General features: G+C 36.1%; 1 protein-coding gene across 1 annotated transcript; it reads left to right on the forward strand.

Moving 5' to 3' along the window:
* On the forward strand, positions 1-25,545 carry LOC139133263 (uncharacterized). The gene is made up of 12 exons (XM_070699786.1): positions 1-100; positions 9,102-9,332; positions 10,163-10,381; positions 10,754-10,978; positions 12,104-12,322; positions 12,709-12,933; positions 17,246-17,464; positions 20,146-20,190; positions 20,617-20,643; positions 21,307-21,330; positions 22,435-22,674; positions 25,048-25,545. The coding sequence occupies exons 1-12, from the start codon at positions 46-48 to the stop codon at positions 25,266-25,268; spliced, it is 1,950 nt and encodes a 649-aa protein (XP_070555887.1). The 5' UTR covers positions 1-45; the 3' UTR covers positions 25,269-25,545.
* Positions 25,546-26,906: the final 1,361 nt, after the last annotated feature.

Here is a 26,906-nt window from a genome sequence, read left to right on the forward strand (position 1 = left end):
TTTATAAAGATGATTGCGAGGTAGGATTGAATCAAAAATTTCACAATGAAGCATTTGTTGGCTCTTTGCTTGATCGTGGTAGTCTGTGGCACCTTAACGGGTAAGTACAATTCAGTAAATTCGCGATAAGATTCGAAAATATTTGAACTATTTGTATCTGAGAGGAACAGTAACGCTTCTAACCGACCGAAACCCTAAAACAGCAAGCTCGGACACCTTTCAATATCTCAAGGTAAAGTGTAAAATTACAAGACTGGTTCTGTGATAAATATACTTACTACATGTAGTAATACAAACTGCGAGTAACAAGATGGGAAATTGAATATCGCAAAAAGCTTACATGATCATTCAATGAAACCCATGGCTCCTATAGCAAGCTCAAATTATTGCATGAGAACGGTAAAATTAAATCAAAATTAAATTTCAGAATAACAAGTAAAACACTTTGACTTCTTCCTAATTTCAACAAGTTGTGTTTCGAGTTAAACACTTTTTCTAAGATGAAATATCATGATAAAAGTATTTGTTATATGAATGTCGTACTTTATTGCAATTTTATGTTTATTTTCATATGTCCATGCGTCTGAAATACTCTGTTTATGTCATGTTTTTGATAACGATGTTCTAAGAAGCTTAGTTATTCAATCATCTTTCTAAAGATGTAGAAATGATTGAGAGTTTTTTCGTCACAGCAACCACAGTCCCTCTATCCAGCGGGACTGTGATACGACGATTATACAGGTGCCCACGAGCTGCATTATTTCAAATCGTGTCTAGGCATGAAACTCGATCGCAAATGGTTCATACACGGTCACTCTACCCCTAGAGTAACCGTGGTTCATCTCTGTCGGAGTTGTCCAAAAAGTCATACTTGCCATAGATTAGCATGAAATGTTGACCGTTCAGACTGAAACACGAGGAAAGGTCTGAAGATCGCCGTGATGTCGTTGTTCTCTATATGCTTTTCTGAGGTTGTTTTTTACTTCCATGCTCCATATGAAGTTATTGATATTATCTGACTTTTTATGCTATGAATAGAATCTTTATCAACTTTCCTTTCCCAGCCAGGGCACAAAAATAACCTTTATTGACCTCAATATTTACTTAGGAGTCATTTAATGAGTAGACTAATATACTCTTATGTTCTTCCTCGATTGTCTGAGACTGATTTTGCTATCCCGATATCGATACTTCGTTCAACCTCAGGTGTCTCGAAACTCACCTTATTCACCGAAATAGTTTTCGGACAAACTCAAGAACAACTAACAAATAGACAGAAAAAATTACAGAGACTAGCAATAAATTAATTATAGTCATTTTACCGTCTTGAGTTAAGCGGATTCGCTTGGCGGAAGTAGTACATAGCGATAGGAGGTCACATTTCTTACTCTACCATATGAGTGTAGTATTTAAGTAAGAGAGATCATAATCTGACGCTGTTTCGAGTTGCCTGGAGATTTTTTACAATATACAATAAATTGAGCCTATTAAATTGCTCCTTTTTACATAACTCGGATATTGATATTTTTACTACCCTCTCTGACTTTTGATATGACGTTTTTGACTCTCCACTGAAAGCAGCAAATGTACGGTTACACCCGTCACATGAAAGCGGGAGTGTGTTTGCAAAATTGTCGGGAAATTGTTCAGAAGAAAAAACGAATTTTGTATTTAGAGCCTGCAGTTCGGGAATTTTCGAAATAAAAAAAAAATATACATTTCCTTCACCTTTGAAAAGGGGATTACGGTAATCTTTCCTGTGATGAACATTTTGTGAACGTCTTTGCAATATCATGGTTACTCGTTCCCGCGATGAGTGTGTACTGATACTTCTTTCGTAAAAATCGTCAGAAATGGTTTAGTGACAGTGATAAAATAGACCCAGATGCAAAATCATTGCGAGGACAATAGTAAGAAATTCACATTGCAATAAATGCTGTAGTATTTCTCGACCGGAATAATTCATTTTTTCATGATGTGCATAAGAAAAAAAGCAGGTGTTTTGCGGTTGTTTCTATCATAATTATCTTGATTTCAGCTATTTTGCGAGTAGAAAGAGGGAACTTATAATCTCGCAATAATATTGATATTAAGTCTTTGCGTTGAAAATTTTCGATCGGGGGTAGGAGCTCAAATCAGCAGCCATGGTATATTTGGAATCGTGTTCATCAGTGGACGTAGAACTATACCTTGCCATCAACTGTACGTTATATACCGATGTACGCCCCCTGAAAGTTATAGAGGAGGCCTTGGTATATCAGCTGTGGCACTTTCGGTAACACGTTGGTCGTAATCTTTTCTTATTCCGCCCCGTACTTTCTACCGTCCAGAAATTTCAGTGCCAGAAATTCTCACCCTGACCTATAATAAAGCGATCTTGCATACCAATGATCATTCCACTATTTCTGTGCGGACGTTTGTTGGTTTGTTGATTTGCCCCGTCGCCCCAGTAAGATCTTCTCCATACGATACTGAGTTTGAACATTTCCAGGTAAATTTAGCGTATTGATAGTTTGTAAAAAGTCTCCTATAGATTCATCGTTTTATGGGTATTTTTTGATATTGTTTAATTAGATTCGTTTAATTACAACTAGTTTAGATTTACAATTTTTAAATTTTTCGTAGTTCAGTATGTCGTTTTATTGTTGATTGTTTTTTTACAAGATTTTATTCCGTTTCTTCCCTCAACGCCGATTTCCCCGAATTTTGTTGGTTGTAGTTAAGTATTAGTATTGGTCTTTTGGCAAATTTTGTGAGCAATTTGTTGTCAGTGAATTCGTTAGAGCTTCCGAAACACCCAAGGCAAGCCGTGAACGGAATCACCGCCGACCACGAGAAAAATAGTGAAGTGGTTCCATTGAATACGCGGCACCGATGGCAGTGGCGAAAGCCGGTCTCCAGACGGCATTTATCAACATACGGGAACTTCTTGGTGGACGGCATTAATTTTCAAATTATGACGTATTGGTAGAGGTAACCAACTTCTTTCTGATGAAGAATGGTCCTATCAGTAGATGTGAAATGAAACAACTCACAACACAAGTGGGCATGAATCACAAATTGTATGAAAATGTTAGATCTTTTGTGGGGTAAATTTGTCCAGGGTGAAGGTTGAGTTGACGCCTATAGAGTCGAGGTAGGGCGCAGTTGAATGAGATCGGTCGGTTTGGGGTCGTTCAGTCCAGAAACCAGCAAAGTTCTGAATGATCACCGTTCGGCATTTAGGTGTTTTAACTAGAATTGTTTTTGTTCAAAGTAATTCAGAAAGAATATACACCCGATTCATTGTGTGGTTTTTTTGTCACCGTCATACGCATATAAGGACGTTTTCGACTAAAAACGTAACATAAAAATATAGCGCAAAATATTATACAGTGTATTTTCCACCTGAAATATGGACTCGGAATAAATGATAATTGTATTTAATGGGTTCAGTATTAAATAAATTCCACAAACGGCAATAATATAATATTTCGAAAGTTAATTTTTCGTACATGTAATTTACAATAGGTTTCATTAAATAATAACCTTTTATAATACGCACAAGCTTGTCGAATAAACTTTAAACAGGGACATTTCAGAGTTCCCCGTGATCATATAACACACAGTTTGAATACGCTAAATACAGTGCGTTTCACTCAGCGTTTGAGACGGACACATTCACGTATATAACAAACGATAAGCTTAGGTATCAAGAGACATTTCAAAGCCACCGACTTATTGGTTAATGGCAGTAAACCAGCACGGGGCTGCCGCTCTGTCTGGACTGAGAGATGCTCTTGATCTACAATATAACCGTTTTTACAGTTTCGGCTTCAAGGTAAAATGAATTGAAATATCGCATACATATACTGCATAGAACATCACTGAATATGGATTTTGTTTTGCTTAGGCTAGTCCGTAATTCAAATTTTACTTTTATCTTCATCGTCGTCCGCAGTGATATTTAAAGTAGACTCCGTTTCTTGCGTTGACAACAGACATTTGAGGTTCATGTCAGACCTCGAAGTAGACGTATTCGGGCCCTGTGTATTTCATTCCTTTCAAGGTTAAAGTTTCGTGTTAACGTTAGCCCGTTGAATTACGGTCACTGTATTCATGTTTGAAAAATAAAGGTTTTGAACTTTGTTACGGTGTTTATGTTTTGTGTAATTTCTGTAATTTTTAGGTGCATTGCAGCAAAATGTGAGGCTTTTTATTTAGTTTCCGTTGAGAAAACCTTCAGCTCTCAAACTCTTAGTTGAAATTGTAAAAACAGTAATATTGTAGATCAAGTGTATTTCTCAATCCAGACCGAGCGGCTGCCCCATGCTGGTTTACTATAGGTAAGCGGACGAGTAGGAGGCGGTTTACAGAATTTAACGGTACAGTTTGCCAGTAAAACTCCGAGGCCCGCAGGGACGAGGAGTTTTATGGCAAACTGTACCGTTAAATTCCGTAAACCGCCGACTACGAGTTCGCTGACCGTGTTATACCACGAATTTGCCGAGTTTTAGAGCCTTGTTTGCACGCCGAAAGTTTTTATTTGTAATTTTAGAGCAGTGTAAGTTGAAACTTTGGCAGGAAAACATTGACGCATTTTGACACCTTGTTGAACGAAAGTATAAAAAAATAAGCCATGATTGGATAAAACAAAGTTGACATGTGTTGCTATTGTAGTGCGATGACGTGGTTGAGCTCCTGGTTTGATTTGAATTGTATGAATTATGTTTGATTGATTGGTTGGTTGAATGAAGTGAAAAGGTGTTTGCAGATCGACGTTAGAGTCACGCTTTGCTCATTTGGGTCGAAAACTTTGAGCAGCATACACGCAATTGCCGAGTCGCTCTACGTATATCGATATGGCGGATGAAGTACAAATGAAAGATGTATCCGGTGCACTTCAACTACCAAAGCCAAAGATGGAAAAGAAAAGTCCCCCTATCACGCCAGTGCTAACGGCCACAATCGGAAGACCAAGCTACACAGTAACGTCAGAGAAAGGCGCAACAGAAACTGCAAGTACAAAAAAATACGTGTAGATCCACAATTACTGTGGTACTGCGTGTGTGTTTGCCTGTCGCTAGATTTAACTTTACCAAAGGCGACTGAAATCTCTACATTCATTGTTGATAACTGACATTGAAATCTTAAATTTCAGCTTCGAATGATCGTGATAACAATAACCTTAACACAGAAATGATATTTGCAATCAATACCGTTATTTCACGGTGATCTGTAATTGATTTTGAGATGTACAGTCGTGCAAAATTAATTCAGTCCGGTGATTCTTTTAAAGTGTCTTTACTCTGAACTTGATGGTGAAATAAATTTCCTCTGGTATAATGTCTCGCATTTGTGTTTTTTTACTCGTCGCCACATGACTTTATTTGTTTAAAAAGTGTCCATTTTACAAGTTCTTTTGTTTAAAAGTGTCCGATTTACTAGTAAACCGGACAGTTTTTACCAAAAGAACTGTCCGATTTACTAGTAAATCGGACACTTTTAAACAAAAGAACTTGTAAATCGGACACTTTTTAAACAAAAGAAAGCCAGGTGGTATATAATAAAATATTCGGTTATGGAAATTAGAGAGCATGGTTAGAACAATGGGCACGAGGCGGAGAGTGGTATAACTGTAATTAATCAATGATTCGGTGACTTTCAAATGTGTCTTGATACCCAAGCTAACCGTTTGTTTTGTATGTGAAATGTGTCCGTCTCGTACGTTGAGATGCGGTACCTAGGTAAAACGCACTGTAAACACAGGCATTTCGTTTCTAAACATATCGACACTTTAATAAACGCACGTGTTTAATCTTTAAAAGCTGGCGTTTAATAATTAAACGCGTCACACGTAGCATGGATTTACAGTAGCTTTCTCACTGCAGTCAGTCAGCTACACAAGTCAACCCACGGATGACCAAGTTTCCAAATTGAATGTAAAATTTAAGCTGGTACAATCTATTTAATAAAAGTTGTAGTATTTTACAAAGGTTGCTTTAGCTCACAAAGTTAAAAATGCATAAAATGCTAAAGTTCGTAAAATTTAGAAAGAATGGTATTAAGTTATTTCAGATAGAATAGTGCTCCTACATATATGTCTTTGACACAAATGTGTTTTGTGGGCTCGCCACACTGCTCCTTCCGGCATCCACGTTACGTGTCCGACGAGACAATTTTGTCTCTCTGCCTATCATCTCCTACTCTGCACACGGCCCAAAAACTCAGCCAGTCTGTTTTCTATTTACATTTTATTCATTTATTTGACGTCATTGTTCTCTGTGTGCATACTGCTGTTGATTTCCCGGAAAATTGGTTATCCGTGGGTTGACTTGCGTAGGTAACTGAGCTTTGTATCGGACACGTCATAAATTTTGACAGAACCTCCGGTTACAATATTTTTAATTATAAATATTATGCTGGTAGGTTACTTCCAGGGCTCGAAATTAGCGGTAGTCCCGCGTCCACAGACTACCAACTTTTCCCTGGGGCTACCAAAATCCATCAAATGGTAGCCCACACGGACTACCAAGGCCTGGGACATGAATTCAGTCAGTACTAGGTATGCCAAGTGCGGTCAGTCACTTTCGGAAAAGCTAAATGCAGTCAAACCCAGCTGAACACAGAAAGGCCAGACAATGATTTTGTTTTGCAAATCGTAAAGAGGATTGTGGCCAATGAAATGCATTTTCATTGCATTTTGATCAAAATGTATCAATTACAATAACACTGACATTATGCCTACTCCCTACTTCAGAAAGCCCATGGTCTATTTTTAGCCCTGCTACAGTATGTCTCACTTTCTGAGAAGGTCGTAGTCGTTGCCATGACGACTATCAAAATATGCATACAACTCTGAAAATGAAAGGGGTTGTCAATAGGTCGCCAAACTTTTGAGTATTAATACTTTTCGTCATGCCCCTTTCCTCTGGGTATTAAAGGTGTACAAGTATTCACATCAAATAACTAGCAAATTCACTTCATAAGTAGAATCTTGAAAAATAGCTTTTTCTTGTCTGGTTAATGACAAAATATCCCTAAACTAACATATGCATGGGCTACCAGCCATTGCCACTGGGCTACTAACTTCAGAAAATGGTAGCTCAAGTGGACTACCAGGGAAAAAAGTTAATTTCGAGCCCTGACTTTCAATATTTAAAATATTTTAATTCAATGGCCTTTGGTTTCCATCCCCTGCATGGGAACCACCTATCAACATAGCAATCTGGTACCCTTCACATCGTTACATATTTTCTCTTTTTTGAGTTCACTACGGCCATTCTTCCCTTTTTTGGCCTTGGATTCCATTCTGGCCCCCATTCTTCGGAAATTCTGCCATTTCCCAAACTACTTTCGGCCTCGCAGTTGCCTAACCTGAGCTCCAGGTCATCAACTGCACCCCTCTTTATTTCGCTTGCCTCACTGAAGGGGCCCCCGCCAATTTTGTAGTGTAAGTTATATACTTTCTTTATTTTGTTTTATAGCATAGTTTTCAGTGACGTTGTGAAGCTTTTGCACGTATAATTGCAGTTTTTCTGTCGGTTTCCTTCATTTTGGAATAATTATCACAATGCAGTTGTGGTTGGTTCAAAAACCATTCACTATAATTTGCTAACCAGCTCAAGTTAATTATGTACATACAGTTTATGCTTGCAGGGTCTAGGCAGACATCACATTGCCAAACCTTTAAATCTATTTTTAAAGTATGCGACCAGATATGTTCATTTCTCTTGACTGTTGCAAAATAAATTAACTTAGACATTTGTGTGGTCAGCGTACAGACTCTTAAAACTAATAATTTATAATAAACTGGTCGTAAAAGTACAACTTCAATGAATTGAGCACTAAGGAGTAAAGAGCCTTGCTAAGGGCCACAACACCGTGCTAGAGTCTCGAACTCACCGTCCTCCGACAGTCAATCAGTTACTCTAGATCTGAGCTACCTGGTCTTGAACCGAGTCTCGAACTTACCTTCGATAGTAAGTCCGTTACCCTAACTACTGGTCCACAATGCCTCCCAAACTCAGTTCGGCAATTTTCGTTTTTGCAAGTTCCAGGTGTAGAAGTATTTGGGTGTGAAGGCGGCAAACATCTGGGCTAGGGCTTGATGGCACGTGTTTTCGAAGATCCTGCAGCTTAAACAACTTACCGATGATGTCTTATATCAAGATGTGAGGCACATTTTGCGGGTATTCTGGTTGCAAATCTTCCACTAAGGTACTCAGAAGGGCCCTCCAACAGACTCATGAGGTACTCTGTCTTGCTGCAACAGTTGGGCCCTGTAATAATCATATGGAAGGGTAGCTCTACCCACAAACTGCCGTCCATCTTTCTTCCGTCCGCTGTGCGCTGTGCGCGCCTATACTTAGAAGAGGATACTACTGAGATACTTTAGTTCCAATGAAACCTGCACGTCTGCAAGCATAGGCACTTGCGCCAGCAGCCTGTTGTAGCGAACTGCTGTTACTGTTTTCCTCAGGCCAGTGCCATGGAACATTTGATTTTTGAAGCTGCTCTAATCCATGAACAGGCAGAACTAGTACCTACTTGTTCTTCAACAAATTGATCTCATTAAGAAGGAGGTCCTGGTCTTTCATGCACTCTGCAAAGTATGGGCAGGCCTCTTTCCAGAAATGCGGGGACTATTCGCTGGGCATAGACTTTGTTCACAATCCCTTTGATTGTCACACTATCGTTTTCAAGGTCTGGATTCATGAACAGCTCACTTTCTAGCCGGGCTTGTGCCTGTGCATTTGTGAACGCTGGTGCGTTCGTTATTGAGTTTGTCAAATTTAATCCGGTGATAATCTGGTGAGAGCGTCCACAGATTAGTAATTTACCCTTGATTACTTTGGCTAATTAGGCACTCAAACTCATCAGATAATAGACGCAGCATGTTGATAAAACGTATACGCAAGATTGTCAAGGGCAGTGCTAAGTTAAGACCGAAACACCAAAGGTTGGTAGAATATATCTTTATTAGCGATACAACGACACACCTACCCACCCCTGGGGACGGACATTTAGACAACACCCTGTGCTCATACAACGTTCAATGCTATACAAAGCAATCGTACTGCTATCCCACTAATTATTTTTCATATGTCTTTCACTATAAGTCTTTGGGTTCGAAAACGTAGCAGTTGGAAAACCAGCTTCTCAGAGCAGCCTTTACACAGCTTCGTATCCGGCTGGAGCGCAGAATGCCGTTGATGGAAACACAGACAGCAATTGGTCTAGCAAATCATGTACCCACACTCTACAAGAACAAAATCCATGGTGGAAGGTAGATCTTCAGAATATATACAAAGTTGACGAAGTGGTCATTATAAATCGCAAGGACTGCTGCTGTGAGTTTAACGTTAAATTTGCTGTCATACGGGTTTTCTGCAAACAATGATTATCATGTTTCATACATAACGATCTTGAAAGACGCCTTAATTTTGTGAAAAAAAAAAATCATTGCCCTAAGATTTTCACCGTAGCTGCCGCAATAAGTCGTGAGAAAATTTACACAAATTACCTTTCAGTATGGCCATCAAAACAAATTTACACGAAGGTAAATCGTCGTGGTTTAAGATTTTGATGAATCAATGCTTCATTGCCTCGAAAGATGTTTAAACTGTATAAACGTTTGGAACATTCAATCTATGCATCAATATCAAACAAAAATTTTATACTTTGAAACAATCATCCAATAACAGCCACACGTAACTTTTAAAATTGCTGTGTCCATTCCCAAGGAAAAGAAAGACAATTTTCGATGTTCACAATAAGAAGCCCATGAAAACGTCACTGGGGCTTCAAAAGCGGTTCCCATCAGTGGTCAAACTAAATAAAGTGTAAAAGTATTGATGTCCGAATATCTATACAGAATGCACATTCTTCCTGAAAAAAGCGCATATGTCCGATTTGATTCTCATCGACAGTAGTTGCCTCTCAAAGGTGAATTATTGAAAATTGGAGTATTTTACACCTTTGGCATGCGGCCATTATTAAACCCAATTCAATGCGAAGTACACATTTAATACAACACATTACCTGAAACGTATATATTTATTTAATAATCTTCTTAATTGATGCGCTGATTATCACTAGCCATGATGTGATCAGGAAACTCGTTGATATGAGATTTTGAATGTACATTATACTAACGGGTAAAGTTGTTATTTTCTCCCAGCGGAACGTCTGGAGGGAGCAATTGTGCGTGTTGGTTCGAGCAGTGACATAACAAGTAACACCCAATGTGGAAACACGGTCACCAGTCACGAAATATCCAAGTCAATCACAACGACTTTCGATTGCAGCGATGGCATAAATGGGCGCTATGTAAGTGTTCAACTTGAAGGACGAAACCAATTTCTTACACTGTGCGAAGTCGAAGTTTACGGAACACTGTGTAAGTAAAAACTTGGGATTTTTTGGCATATAGGAAAGTTAAACGTTATTGAAAAATAGCTAACTACAAATTTTGTCATTGTTCATGAGATATAGTGGCAAACAAACCACTTAATTGACCGTTTCAGTTGAGAGAACTATCTGCAGGAGTGCTTTACCCATATTCGTTGTTCTCTTCGCGTCATGTGTGCTTCAAGGTGTTGCCAGGTAAAATTCCCATTGCCAGTAAAGAGCATGCAGCTAAATGACAAGATACAATCGAAATATTCACGATTTTCAATGTGTCATTCAATATGCTGTTCACAAAATTCCTCTCTTATACAAAATAACATGATAACCACCTTTCCCTGAAATCTTACATTTCCTTTCTCAGTATCAGAAAATATCGCCGTTGGCAAACGGGCTTCACAGAGCAGCCTTTACACAGCTTCGTATCCAGCTGGAGCGCAAAATGCTGTTGATGGAAACACAGACAGCAATTGGTCTAGCAAATCATGTACTCATACTCTGCAGCAGCAAAATTCATGGTGGAAGGTTGATCTGCAGAATACATACAACGTTGATCAGGTGGTCATTACAAACCGCAAGGACTGCTGCTGTGAGTTGTTATTGAACTTTCAAAGGTGCTAGTATTAAAAATTCACTGGATATGATGTCATGTTATCGCGCATTCCGACAAAAGTAAATACTGTGTACTCTAAACAAAAGTGTCCATGTTGGCCTGTTTTTTTGCCGGAAACCGTTTTGAACGGAAGGTTAAATCGTCATGTTGTAAAGATTTTGTTGGATCAATGCTATTACTTCGAAAGATTTACAAATTTATAAACACATGGAACACTTCCAACTATGTATTTATATGTCAACGCTGTAACAAAAGGTCATACGTTATACGCAAATCATACCTCGGTACAATCTTAATACCACAAGCCAAGACCTGGTCTTCCTTAGAACGCAAAGAAAGGTGAACTGAACACGAAATCACAAATTTTCTTCAAGGTAGTTTACGCCCTGAATCTTGAAGACTTAAATATTTGCCCATATTCAATAAAAGGTGTTTTAAACATACCCTTTAAAATTGTAAAATAATCTGGGTTCACTACGAAAAATCTGGCACTAGGGGAAAAATACCCCTAAAGTGGCCACACATGAAATTTAAAATGGCTGCCGTACCTGTGATCAATCCTATGGAACCAAAGAACATTTGCGATATTCACAGGAATAAGCCTTTCAGTGTATATTTACCAAATAGGCTTCAAAATTAGTTCCAAAAAGTACTAAACGCAAACAAATATTGTAGAATTATTAGAGTCCCAAAATGTTTATCTAATGCGAAACATGTCTAATTTGACTCACACCCACATTAGCAGTTAAATAAGATTTAGCAGAAATTGAAATATTGCATATATTAGATGCTTTGGCACATGCCAGTTATTAATATATATTATTGCCTAAATACATGGGTTATGTGCCCGAGAGCAGGTGATAATTTGCCCGACGCAAGGAGAGCAAATTGTGTCCTGATGCGACAAGTCAATTCAATACAAGGTGCACGTCAAATACAGTACATTACCTTAAAGGTATACATTTATATGATATATCTTCTTATTTGACAAGTGCAATGATTGCCACTAGGCATGATATGATCAGAGAGCTCTGGCATTAAAAATAAAACAAAATGAATCTATATTATGCTAAAGGGAAATTGTTTGTTACTTTCTCCCAGCGGAACGTCTGGAGGGAGCAGTTGTGCGTGTTGGTTCGAGCAGTAACATAGCAAGTAACACCCAATGTGGAAACACGGTCACCAGTTACAGAATATCCAAGTCAATCACAATGACTTTCGATTGCAGCGATGGCACAAATGGGCGCTATGTAAGTGTTCAACTCGAAGGAAGAAATCAGTTCCTTACACTGTGCGAAGTCGAAGTTTATGGAACACTGTGTAAGTAAAAATAAAGGGATTTTTGGTATATCGAGGCAACATCATTGACAAATAGCGAATGACAAATTTGTCATTGTTCGTGAGATATAATAACAAACAAACCCTTAATTGACCGTTTCTGTCGAGAGAACTTTCTGCAGGGGTGCTTTACCTATATTTGTCGTTCTCATCGCGTCATGTTTGCTTCATGGTGTTGTCCAGTTAAAATAACCACTGCCAGTATGGAGAAAGTAACCGAAGGTCATATTGAGACAACATGACAAGATACAATCGAAATATTCACGATTTTCAGTGTGTCATTCAAGATGATGTTCACAAATCTTCTGTCTTATACTGAATAACAAGAAAACCACCTTTCCCTGAAATCTATACATTTCCTTTCTCAGTGTCAGAAAATATCGCCGTAGGAAAACCAGCTTCTCAGAGCAGCCTTTACACAGCTTCGTATCCAGCTGGCGCGGAGAATGCTGTTGATGGAAACACAGACAGCAATTGGCCTGGCAAATCATGTACTCATACCCTGCAGCAGCAAAATTCATGGTGGAAGGTTGATCTTCAGAACATATACAACGTTGATCAGGTGGTCATTACAAACCGCAAGGACTGCTGCTGTAAGCTTCTTTTATCTTTTATGTATTGCTTGAAAAATATTCATAATATAATCACAGAGTAATATCATAGACAGAGTGGCAACAGCTATTGTTTAAGGCGTGAAGCGGTTACGTAAGCAATCCATGTTTGCCTCGCCTCACGAAGCTCTTGGCTCTCTTTTCCGAAGAGTGCCGACCATGCACCCTTCGGTAATTTTCGGATTTTCACCAATTGTTAAGCGAAAGTATGTTCGACAAAGCTTGTGTTGTAGTTGTCGTGTGGTGCTGATCGGAATTGATGTGCTGGCGAAAACGCGAGTGTTTTGAGCTTCAGGAAAGTGGGTTTTACCGTTTTAAAAATTCCTCTCATATTTTCATGAATATATAATGAGTGTGTTTGAACCAAATTTGAAAGTCTTTTATCGATACTGTCTGGTTTTACTCAATGGTTTACGGTCAGTCACACCGTCTTTTACACGTGCGCCAAGAAAGGACATGTTTATGAAACTGCTGGCGTGTTATGTTTTGATTGGCGTGAGGCAGTGTTTCTGGCCTGAGAGCTCACAAAGTAACTATGGTTGCTACGCGACTGGCAGTACGATGCCATCTCGTCGTATGTTTCGCATAATCTCGTGTAATTATCAACCACAAACAAAGCCTCCAAAAAGTTTAACACCTTTGAAGCTCATTTTAATATGAAAAGCCAATAGTCTACCGAGACGACCATGGAACAAAAGGCATGCAAGTGTTGCCACTCTGTCTATGATATTACTCTGTGATATAATTAATACTTTGCGTTCTGTTGATAATTAGTCTCTAACCAAATTTGCATCACTTGATACATTTTGAGATGTTTGACCACCTCTTGAATAGACTAAACTTGTATCAGGCTTGAACATATAATCAAGTCAATATATGCCTGGGGAAATATGTGTAAATATGTGTAATTTGCATAAACAAATTTGCATAAACAAATATGGCTGCCTGTCGTCCTACAAAATAACATAATTGGCTTTATATCACATGTTGAAGAAGCTATTTCAATGATTTCAAAGTCTGACACTACTTATTTAGCATGAGGAATCATTTTGGAGACATGTTTAATATAGACAAATCGTTAATTTGCATTATTCCAATATTGCGGCCAACATTCCTACAAAAGACATATTTGGTCATATACCACGCATTGAACAAGCTATTTCAGTGATTTTAACGTTAAAAGTATATTTCGTTTGCATGGACAAACAATTTTTGAGGTATCATACTTTACATAGGCACTTTTTTAATTTGCATAAATCCAATATTGTGGCCAACATTCCTACAATAGACATTTTTGGGCATATTCAACGTTTCAAACTAGCTATTTTAGTGATTTGAAAGTTTGAATACATTTTGGCATAAAGAAATGCTTTTGTCGGTTTATTGTTTTAAAAATTCGCCCTGACAATTTGTATAAATTAAATAAGGCTGCCACAATAATGCCCTATTGCATAATAGCTTCTAAAATAAATAAGGTTCTGGTATAGTTTTAGCACTAGGATCCTACCAAGGAAAAGCTGTTAAGTCCTTGGACATTTTGTTTAAAATTGTGATTTTTCCACATTATTGTTAGTAGTCTTAATAATATATTCTCTTTCTGAATGTAACATTAGATTCATCTGTACATTATTTGAAATTTGTATGGGTGTTTAAAATTGTACAGTGTCTAAACATGTACTCTTTAATGTTTACTGTTTAAAAAAGAAGACGGGTACAAACTCTGGGCTGGCTAGCTTTCTGACCATATAGTCGTTTGGTAACGTTTCCTGATTTAATGACCTGTTGACTGAGTCAAATACTTCACTATGTGAGGTATGTCAATGTATTCTACGTATAAAGTTACCAAAGTAGCATTGTTTTCAACTTTGATTTTCTCAATATAAATCTGTTGTGTATGTAATGTTTTTTGTTTTGCTGTTGCGTAGTATCTCTGATCTCCCAGTTGTCGTGTCGAGGTGCTGTTCCCCTATATTTATCAAATATTTAATTGCTATCTTCTTTATTTTACATATAATTTTCAATGCCTTGCGTTCTGTAAGCATCATGTGATTTTGGTTTTGGTTTTTAAAGGGGAAGTTCACAAGGGTCAGTTACTTAGCTTTCAAATGGTTTTCTAAACTCTGTGTGTTTCTAATGTTCTGTGAGGTCCACTTTGATTTCAATGAATGAGAGTTTCAAGGTTTGTTTAAGTCTAATATCGAAGTGTCATTTTTCCAGATGTACAGTTGGATTCTGTTGGGGTGATTAGGTGTTTGAATTAATTTTAAGCCTTTGCTAAGCATGCAGTTCTTAATTTTTGCGAGTAAGTGTGTTGATAAGGTTTTTATGAGTCTGACATTGTTTGAAACAACGTTAAGTTTTAATATGTGTCTATTGTGGCCTTTGTTATTTTTAGTCATATTGTTTTTTTGTTTCTGCGTTTTTATTAGCTTTGTTGAGTTTATTGAATTTTTGCTGTTATATGTGATGACTTCTTGCTATCATCTAGGGTGATCTACTAAAGATGCACTCGTCCATAAAAAGGGGTTCAGTCTAAATTTTGTACACGTCTTTTTTAAACAGTAAACGTTGCAGATTACATGTTTTGACACTGTACATCGTTAAACACCCATACAAATTACAAAAAAACGCCGTACACAGATGAATCCAATGTTACATTCAGAAAGAGAATATATTATTCAGACGACTACCAATCATTAACGGTTTTCAAACATAGCGACATTACAAAATAATTAAAATCGCATGACTTTCTTACATCTATATAGTAAATGTGCATCAACATAATTATAGTTATTTTAATCCGTTTGTAAGTACTATATGTAAGTCTACCAAATTTGTTGTAATGTCCTTTTCAAAATACAGTATATTTATGACGTATTTTAACACATTCATGAACCTCAGACACCTATTAAAATAAACATTTATTCTTAAATGGATTCTTATTATGAATAAATTTGTAGCATATTTTTCACGTTTTAAAAATTAATTTCAAAGGACTAATACTAATAGAGTTCTACTGCTGAAAACTATACCAGAACCTTATTTATATTGACAGCCATATGTAATTACGCAACTTATTACACCGCCTTTTAAAACAATGAACCGACAAAATTGTTTCATCATGACAAAGAAATATATTCAAACTTTAAAATCGCTAAAATACCTTGTTTAAAACATTGTATATGCCGGGATATGTCCTTTGTAGGAATGTTGGCCGCCATATCATATATATGCAAATTTAAAAAGTGTCTATGTAAAGTATTATACCTCCAATTTTTTTGTCCTTGCCGAAGAAATAGACTTTTAACGTTAAAATCACTGAAAAGGCTTGTTTAATGCGTGGTATATTTTGTAGGACGACTGGCAGCCATATTTGATTTAAGCAAATTAGACATATTTCCCAAGGTAAATGCAAGTGAACTTATGAAATGTTGTTCTGAATTCCTCTCCAAAATGCATTCTGAAGAAAAAAATCTGTCGCAATTTGTGGTTGGTTGGTTGGATTCGAAAATCTTTTAGATTGACTGGACAAATAAGGCTTATAAGTGTTTAACTTTGTTAGTGGATTAGAGTTCTATGTACAACCAATCTACCCGATGCTATTTATCCTAGCGTTCTCTGTGAGAAGTAAGCAAGTGATTCACTTTCACAGTTTCGAAGCAGTACTGCTTTACTGAAAAAATGACATGATTTTCCAAAGAATTTCCTATTGTTATCGTTATTGTTACTACCGATTGTAGTCAAACTTTCGCAACGTTCAACTTAAACGTTTATATGTTTCGATGGAGTGAATTCAATGACTTTAAAAATATATATGTATCAGTGCAGTGTCGATTGAATTCCCCATGAGATACGCTTCAGTTACCGACGATATAGATAGGCAAGTTCACAGGACATTTAAAGACATACCCGCAAATTATATATTATGGTGATTACTTATACATAAAAGATATCACGATTTTGTTAATTCAAATCTTACAGTTTATAGGTTTAAATCTTTTTAATAATACAGTTTTGACACTTTAACACATATGACTTTTCATAAACTGAAATGTAGACATTCAAATATACTTATCGCGGGTTTTTCATCGACGGAGAAAGAATAGTCAAAGTCTGTCTTTATTTCCTTCGTGATTGCAAGTAAAAAGTATGTTCTAGTTTCTTGCTGGACCAGTGATAATTACAATACAAGTCCGGTGCAACTGAACGTTTACAGACCATTCAAACATTTGATAAATTGCCATTAAATGAGGTCAAGTTTAGTTTTAAAGCATAAACTTTGCTTTGCCTGCAGCGGAGCGTTTGGTTGGAGCCGTTGTACGTGTTGGTTCATGTAGTGACATTCAAAGGAACAGTCAGTGTGGGAATACGGTCACGAGCGACCACATAACCAAATCGATCACAATACCATTCAATTGCAACGTCGGTACTAAGGGACGCTACGTCAGTGTTCAACTTGAAGGACAAAATAACTTCCTTACACTGTGCGAAGTAGAAGTTTATGAAACCTTGTGTAAGTAAAAAAACAGCTGCTTACTTTTATAGATAATGTAAGAATCATAACACATATAGATAACACAATTAGCATTTGTACAACAGGTTAGGAATATTGATATATGTCAGCACTTTCTTCAGTTTTTTAAGGAGGCGCTGCACCAACACAGCGTATTTTGCTAAAAAATCTTTTTGCAAATATTCATTCAATTTTAATAAATTTGTTAACCAAAGATTAAAATATTGGTTGGGTTCACCTATTAGTTTATCAAGAAGTCGAAAGTTTCGTGATAAAGAAATGAACATTATGCAAATGTATGCAAATCACCCTATTTCTTGGCTTCTTATTCCTCCCACTTTCAAAATTTCCAAAGAATTTAACTCCACTGTGGCTCGGTCAAATTTCCTGAAAAATTCATCTTATGCCCTTTAAATACTATGTAACAAAACAACTATTTTGTTAAGCAATAAAATTCTTACATTTAATTTTACTTATCGTAATTTTAATCACTCTTTTTGAGTGTTGGTCTTTCAACCCTTGCCATTTTAGAGTGAGGATAGATAATGCAAAATAAAATAGTCATTTTTTCTACATGTACTGTTCTTCAAAGTGAAATATTACATGTCAGAAAATAAGTTTTTGACTTAACTTAGTTTTTATCATTAAAACAAAAGTTGTGGTTTTTACCCCATATACACTCACTTCATCCTTCGAGAAAACTACTGCTACCATACTATACTTTAGAGTCTCTGCTTTTTGAAAATATATAGTATGAGGGGGTTTTCTGATCATCTTTGATGAGAAATATTGCTTTGAAAAAACTGTGTTAGCAACATGCAGCTACACCTTAAGAGGAAAAAGCTATTGACGTTTATTTCGAAACCAACTGACGTTTTGTTTATTGAGCAGCATCAAAACTTCAAGTCATTTTGCCCTCCGGCAGAGGTATAAGAATATACTTTGATCATGGCATAGAATATCTTTGTATGCTCATTAATGTGTAACCTACAGTATTACCTTGTTTGCATACTATTTTAGATGACACCTTAACATCATTTTTATGGATATGAAATACAGAGCATTATACTGGTTACAAATTAAAAGGGTATATGTGGTTTAGATATACGTTCCCAATCTTTCAAAAGGAAAATGTAAACATTACCGATCACAAGCCTTATCTCTGGTATCGGTATCTTCTCTTTAAATTAACACGATTGGAACTAATTTGGGAGAATGGGATCTTTGAATTTTTAAAATTTATCAAAAGTGCATTGAGTGCCCTAAAGCTGAAAGTTGCATTATTCAAATTACCCACAAAGCAGGAGTATTGCAAAAAAGAAAAGAAGATGAGCTTGTATTCGCAGAGTAAGCAAACGTTACTTCACCATCAAGTAGTTCCAATCGTGTTGTTAGTAATATCGATTGTATAGGCCAATTAATAGTGCCTAATTCATTCATGGGAAACCAGAACAGTATTCGTAGGTCAGAAATCGTAAAAATTATAAAGACCAAATACGTTCACCGACATGAGTTTTTTCAAAGACTACATGTATTATATAATTAAAAGGACCATAATTTGAAAAATGTAACATACGTTCAACTTCAGAAACAAAATCACCGATCTTGAAATACTGAACTAGCCATTATGTGATTAATACTATCTATAAAGTAAATAGGGGAGGACCTCATCTTTTCTAATACTTATGAAGGTTTCCTTAGAACCCTAACATATGATGCGAAAGTATAGAACAAGGTAAAATACTTCAAATAACGAGAAGTACTTCAGGGGTTTTTGGTTATTGAAATATTCATGAAAATGAGAGAGTCTTGGTTAACACAAAATGCTAATTTAAATATTATATCTAAAGCACGTTAAGGTTATCCAATAATAATATAAGTATTTTTTATCATTCTATAACACAACCTATACCGAATGTGAAAGAAAATTTTCTGCGCTTTATTATACGAGGTATAAAATGGCAAAAGATATAAACAATGACTAAAGCTGATTTAAATGGTATTGGACGAAATGTAAACGTTCTACTTTGACAAGCCAGTACTAAAAATCAACTGGTCATTTTGTCTATAGGGTCTTCTGTCATAAACAATTCATTTTTCAAAAAAGATACGCAAGCATTATTGTAAACTCATATTACCAGTATCTCTGTATTAAGGAAACAGAAAACATCACTCCTCTTGTTATCTTTCGCCAGTATTCAGACCCAAGTAATGTTTAATAACCTCATTTAGCCGTAGTGACAGTATCTACACCAATGGATACATCTGGTTTTCAGAATTACTTTAATATCAGTTTTCTTAGAATTCATTTGATTTGATTCGAGTACATTTGATTGTCAACGTGCAAAGCCGATGTAGTAAGTGAAAGTTATCATGTAACACATGCTCACTGAATTTCACGGTTTCTTTCAGAATATATAAATTGCATGTCAACAAATGTAATATATGAAATGCGTTACCAACAGTGCGAACATAAGGTGTACTTAGTTGCAATGGGTGATAATTTTGCCCTATAAATTCTACGCTGGTATACAATTCGTATAAAAAATGGTCTCTCTTTAAATGGAACCCTTCTCAATGCGAATATAATTTATTTTGCCTGAGCCTCTTTATTGCGGAAATGGAAAAGATCCGTTTTTGTTGCAACTTAACCTATTTAATTTTATTTAACTTACTTTTAGCCATAGTGACACCGCCACCACCACCACCACCGCCAACAACAACAGGTATGCATGGTTTTCGCCCTCACTATCATCTCAGTATTTCGCCTGTTTATTCGAGTTGTTGCCACTGGTAAAGTGAAAGTCTAATGTGGTAGTTTAAAGTCTACGTGAAACAAGTGAATTGAATTTTAGTTTTCTACAGAAAATATGAAGAAGCAATCAACAATTTAATATATGGAATTCATTGCGAAATGAGCGAACATATAGTGTATGCATACTCAATAGTTGTAATTGGTGATAACTTCAGCCGTTTCAGTTCTACCCTCATAAACAATTCATTATGTAAGAAGTGGACTCTTGTTAAATGAAGATACGCCATTGTTACTCAAAATTTATATTGCCTCTTCTCGACATGTAGGAAACAGAAGTGGCTTTGCTCTATTTAATCAGTTATCAAAACTTTGTAATTTTTATCAACCTCATGTTTAGCAATAGCGACACCGCCGCCACCGACAGGTACGTCTGGTTTTCGTCATCACTTTTATCATAACTTTATCATAATTTATTTCCGTGTTTTAATACAACTGCTTGATAGATAACGTACGAATCTGATGAAGTTTCTGCAGATATCATATGAAACGTTTTCTTCAGAAATATGACTTATGAAACAACAAATGTTTTATATGCAATTTATTGTAACAAGTGCCAAAAAGGAGTGTACGTGGATGAAACGAGTAATACAATATTATAACACGAATTCAAATAATTTATCAGCTACATACGAAATATTAAGGCAAACCATTTGAATTCGCTAACAATTGATTTAAAAACCGGCTTAGGCTGTGCAAAATTGGCATGGTAAGGCAGACAGAAAATCATGTCGAACATTTTGGATAGAAAACTGAACACCCTTGAAAATAAACCAAGAACAACGGAACAATACCACGTGGATCACACAATAAGACAAGAAACCCATGAAATGGTTCGCTAAATCAGAATATAAATCAACTCTTTGCTAGATTTATTCTCAAGCGAAATATTTCCCCGCTGAATTCGTTTGTTATTTATTTTCATCTTGCGCTAAATATGATACAGTTAACATTTTGAATTGAAACACAGTTTGAGTCATGGTTAAAAAAATCAACAATGATTATGATGTTATCTTTATAAAATTTGCAGCAACTACGATTCCAACGCTAGAACGTGAGTATATTATCCATTTTCGTGTCATTAATCCTTTCCTCAAAACTATCATCAAATCGATCTAACCATTCAAAGTTATTCTAGCATGACATCTCCAAATGACGTCACTCACTGTTGTTATGAAGATTAACAGTTTACGTAGCGTTGTTACAGCTTCTGTTTTTGAGGAATAAAAATAGAAATATGTGTGAAATCGTTTGCTTATGGTATGGAGACATGTATACCCAGTATTGGTTCAACTTCTTACTCTCTCAGTCTATACAATACGATATGATTTACGGACGGAATGCTATGGTCGATGAATATTGTGAAGCCTTTGGAGGTTGTAATGCGTTACCTCTCTGTTTCAAACAGGGGAGTGTTTTCTGCAGTGTTCATGAAAAGTTGACTTTTAAAACCATTAATATCGTATTTATTACCAACCTTAACAGTCCAAAAACCATCTTTGGTGTCTTAGATACAAACATTTGATGTAATACTGTAAAAATTGGGGATATTGTTTGGTGAGCGACAATCATTTACTTTGCTGATGTTGTTAGTCCGTATAATTCATTACGAAATATCGCTGCAGTTACAGACAAATGGTTGTATTGATATGCATACATGTATACAAGAAAAATACAAAAGTCATGTGCTCTGAAAATATATTATGGCCATCAATGATTAAAGTCATTGTATTTTGCGATGTTTCTGAAATGTTTGGAAAGTGCGGTCAGTGGTTAGGTTCTATTATAATAAATAACACATGAGTGACAATTCACCTAGATGTTGGAAAAAATGTGCATTGTTATTCTAATTATACTCAGATAACAACCACAAGACCGCACAGCCCCCATCCGGTAAATAATCTGCCTGGTTTAGATGGAAATAAACAATATTTTATTGCGCATATAAGTAGTAATGCGCTTTATATCAATGGTGGTCTGAGTATTTGTCATCCTGGTGGGGTAATATAAACGCCATACTGCCACATTCTGTCAATAACCTTACCGATTTAAGGAAATTTAGTTTTACACAAAGTTGAAGAAAACAGTAGTTAAAGGCATGGATTACCTGATGTCAATTTCTTTATGCTATAACAGTGTATTTACCTGGCCTTTCTAGCATGTGAGTTTCCTGCCAGTCTTCACAACGTCGCACAGGGCAAGCCAACTGTTCAAAGTTCAGACAAAAGACGGAAAGATTCTGGGTCTGAGAACGCTGTGGATGGAGACTTCAACACCAATGCTAATAAAGGGTCGTGCTCGTGGACAGAGAAGGAGTACCAGCCTTGGTGGAAAGTGGATCTGGGACAAACTTACAACATTTATGAAGTAGTCATCACCAACAGAGAGGATTGTTGCCGTAAGTAAACAGATCGCGTTTGCTACGATAATCAAACAAGATATGTCAACTTGAGAAATTTTCACCGAAGAGGAATTAATATAGCGAAACTGTACCCATACCCATTGAAGTTCTGAATAGTCTAATTAATTTCTGAAAAAAGTGGATCCACCTAGTGCTAGAAAGTCGTAACATATATTTACTTAAAAAGACGCATCACTTTCCTTCGGTTTATATTATCGTTGGTGTCCGATAAAGTATGACTTCACAAAAACACAAAACATATATCCTACACCGACTTTAACCACATAATCCTATGACAAGAGTAACATATACTGACATAAACACTTTAAATGATTAAGTACATGTAGCCCACTGCAATGCAAAGAATACTAATAGGTGTTCATGTGTTTCATTCAGTTGTTGGCTCACGTGGTGATCAATTATGCAGGCTATTACTATGTAGGGAATAGGTTATATCATAGAGAAAAGACAACTTCTTATATTGAAGATAGTCAAACTCGCCATGAACAAACCATGTTAAACAAAACAATAATTTATATCGCACATATATCACTGCATGTAATCTTATTTACCTTACCAATGCCATAAATAATCGAAACTCAAAATGATCAGAATAGTTTTTTTTCAAAATGTGTTTTTTACTGTACGCTTGATAATACCCTATAGGTTCTAAGACTTGACAGCTTGAACTTCCAAATATTAAAGCAACGCTTATCTAATAAGTCAACTCGACAAAGTTGAAAATCAAAGTGAATAATTACCGTGTAGTGCTTAACGTGTATTACTGTTTGTCAAAAAAACAAAAAAAACAAAAAAAACGTATTACCGTCAAAGGAACGCGCGGTTTGGTGTAACTACATTGACAGATTGCGTCTACACTATTTATGCTGTGTCTAAAGAATCAGATTTTGAACAGAGTTAACCCGTTACAAGCAGGTTATTACTTCTCCATGGACCCACGATTTCATAATAACTTTTATAGATTCAAATACAGCGGTCAACGATTCCCCCCGTCGAGAATAATGTTCAACTACAGAATTTAGTTATGCTTAGTTTAGTCACATTTATTCATTGCAATACTGGCAAGGGGTATTTTATTGATCGTCGTAGTGTGATTGCAAAATTATTGATAAAAGCAAAACCTGTATGTGTCAGATATCAGTAAGCTATCGCATTTTCATTTTCATCAATAAATGTAATGCTCGCAGAGTAAGACTTTGTTGACTTGACAACTTGAAGAGGAATTAACAAAAATGCTTTATAAACTTTGAATAATGTTGTATCATAGTACCTTCAATGTACATAATTAGGTTCGTCAACTTTGGTCTGCTCAATCAAGATATATATCCTTAATTAGGAAAGTTCATTAAATATGCAAATAAGGACTTGGCTGATGTAAAAATGTTTCAACACTTTCAATAATGTTGTATCATAGTATCTTTAACGTAGATAACAAGTTTCATCAATTTTGGTCAAGTCAATTCGGATAAATATCCCTAATTAGGAAAGTTCATTAAATATGCAAATTAGGAATTGGCTTAAAGGCGCCCTTCTCAATCCCAGGTTCTCGCATCAGCAAATGTGCCAATAGCTCATAAACAGTTTGTCATTCTTTTGTTTTCCATTGAATATTTTATCAAGTACATAATATTCATAATAGATAAATCTGATAATTGAGTGGGGGCTTTAAATAAAAATGCTTAATGACTTTGAATGATGTTGTATCATAGTATCTTCAATGTACATAGCAAGTTTTGTCAACTTCGGTCGGGTCAATCAAGATCCTCAATTAGAAAAATTCATTAATATGCAAATTAGGAAATGCATGAAGTTAAAATACTTAATAACTTTCAATAAAGTTATATCATAGTATGTTCAATGTGCATAGCAGGTTTCGTTATCTTTGGTCAAGACAATTCAGTTCTATATCCCTAATAAGGAAAGTTCATTAAATATGCAAATTAGTAATTATCTTTCATGTCACCCCTTAATATATTTCACGGATGACATATTCTGGTGTGATCGGCATTTATAGGAAATCTTATCAAATTATGTGCAGCCGTTCTCAATGTATATCCGTTTTTTCTGAAATCATCAATTATGCAAATGAGCAAAAAGTGTGCAAGCCACACGCACCAAAAACTAATCAGTTCTTGCCATTTGCTAACTGAATCTATGTACCAGATATGATTCTGATCTGATAAGCCGTTTTGAGATATCAGGTTAACAGACAGACAGACATACAGACAGACACACAGACAGACAGACAGGCACACGGACAGACATCGCTGCGACATAAGCTCACGTGTGTGAACACGTGAGCCAAAAAATTGATAAAGTATCTATATAAATCTTACATTTAATCTTAAGCTTTCCGGCTGAAGAATGCCGAGATCCGTGTTGGTGATAGTGAAAACTTCGAGGATAATCCAACTTGTGGAATGATGATACTTGGGAGAATGGTCAAGGAAAATCCAGTCCATGTCAGATGTGGTTGTGATACTCCAATGCAAGGGCGATACGTCAGTGTACAGCTGATTGATAGAACGCAGATGCTGACCATGTGTGAGGTTGAAGTAATGGTAGCCTAGATCTTATGTCCATTATTTTATAGAGATGTTGCACAATAACTCAAAAGCAATATAATTTTCAATGTTTTAACATATTTCAAGGGTTCCTGGTAAAAGGGTGCGTTAGAAATGTAGGACAATAACTCAACATTAGTATAATTTTCAATGTTTTAGCATATTCCATGGTTACTGGTATAGGAGTTCTTTAAAAGAATTTTATTTGGAAACATGAGTGTATTTTACCTTTTGCCTGGTTCATCCTCATTCAAAATAAAGAATTAAAAGAGCATATGAACTCTTTGTCCTGAAAAGTCATTTCACCATCTTAAATACCACTCACTCCAGAGGCTTTGAATGTTTCTTCTATATTTCACACCATTGGAACTAATTGTGGTAATCGGATAGTGAAGTCACGTCGGTTTAACCTTGTAATGTAAGGTCATCGGCCTTTTTCTTTTCTGAAATACACTTGTTTTTTGAGTTGCTTTTAATCTTCCAACATTCAGTTATTAGGCACCTAAAACTTTTGAGAAATGTGAACAATATGAAGATCCGATTCTCCCAAATTGGTTCCAATCGCGTTATTTCTGAAGTGTTAGATGTAGAGAAAAAGGTAGCTTTTGCTGGATTAAAATGTCTCTATTAGATCACAACATCTGCCGCTTTGGTTGACTTCAAGGCTGTTGATGTATCAAGGATAGCCATTTTCATATTAAAAGGCTGTGTGACATATAGCTACACATACATAATGACGGAAGAGTAGGGGCGTTCACGTTACTAACGTATGGTATTTTCGGGTTGACCGTACTCTTACCATTCCGATTCATCTGAGGACCGAAATTTCTACTTTTTCTTGGACAGTATATTCGTTTACCTTACTAATGGATACTCGGGATCTTCTTCAAAGTATAGACTTTGCGAAGAGGTTATGGTAGTTTCAACCACAAAGTATGTATTTCTAGCTAAACAAGCTTATACTGGCCACTACCTAATATACGGCGTCTCTCTCCTCAAGATATGACTGCCTATAAAGAGGAGAAAAGGCACTAAGCGAAGAAGAAAACAGCGATATCCTCGAAGGACATGCTTTTTAAACAATGCCTTGAAGGCATAGCTGCAACCATACAGTTAGAATAAATTAAACATTAAATAAGTTATCCCATCATAACCATATATACAGCTCTTGATCTTCAATTTACCAGTCATTATTAATCTATAAGCTTAAAAATGACAACTTACATAACCATCACCTTAAATTACATGTTTGTGACTGCGGCGTCAATCTGAATTATGCAAAACGTATTTTTCATATTCTTAGCGTAATTCAAACATTTGTTGTTTTCGCCAAGGTAAACATTGGATATGAACACGTGTTGCTTCTGTTTCTGTTGTTTCCGTGATGAATTATAATCAACCTTTGGTGTTTTATGTATCGATTTCAATGAACGTTCGGATATCGAACATCCGAAACAATGCGTTTTTTAATATTTAGCTACAAACATCCAAAATATGTATGATCCTCCAGTAATATTAATTTATTTAAGCTAAGAACATTTTTTCAAAATTGTAACACCCATTAATTAAATTTTCTTTTTTGAACAAAGTTTTGATCTCGTTAAAGAAATCTTTGATACATCATCCGCCACAAATTGAAGTGAG

Source organism: Ptychodera flava, chromosome 5 (genome assembly GCF_041260155.1).
Source record: "Ptychodera flava strain L36383 chromosome 5, AS_Pfla_20210202, whole genome shotgun sequence".
NCBI lineage: Eukaryota > Metazoa > Hemichordata > Enteropneusta > Ptychoderidae > Ptychodera > Ptychodera flava.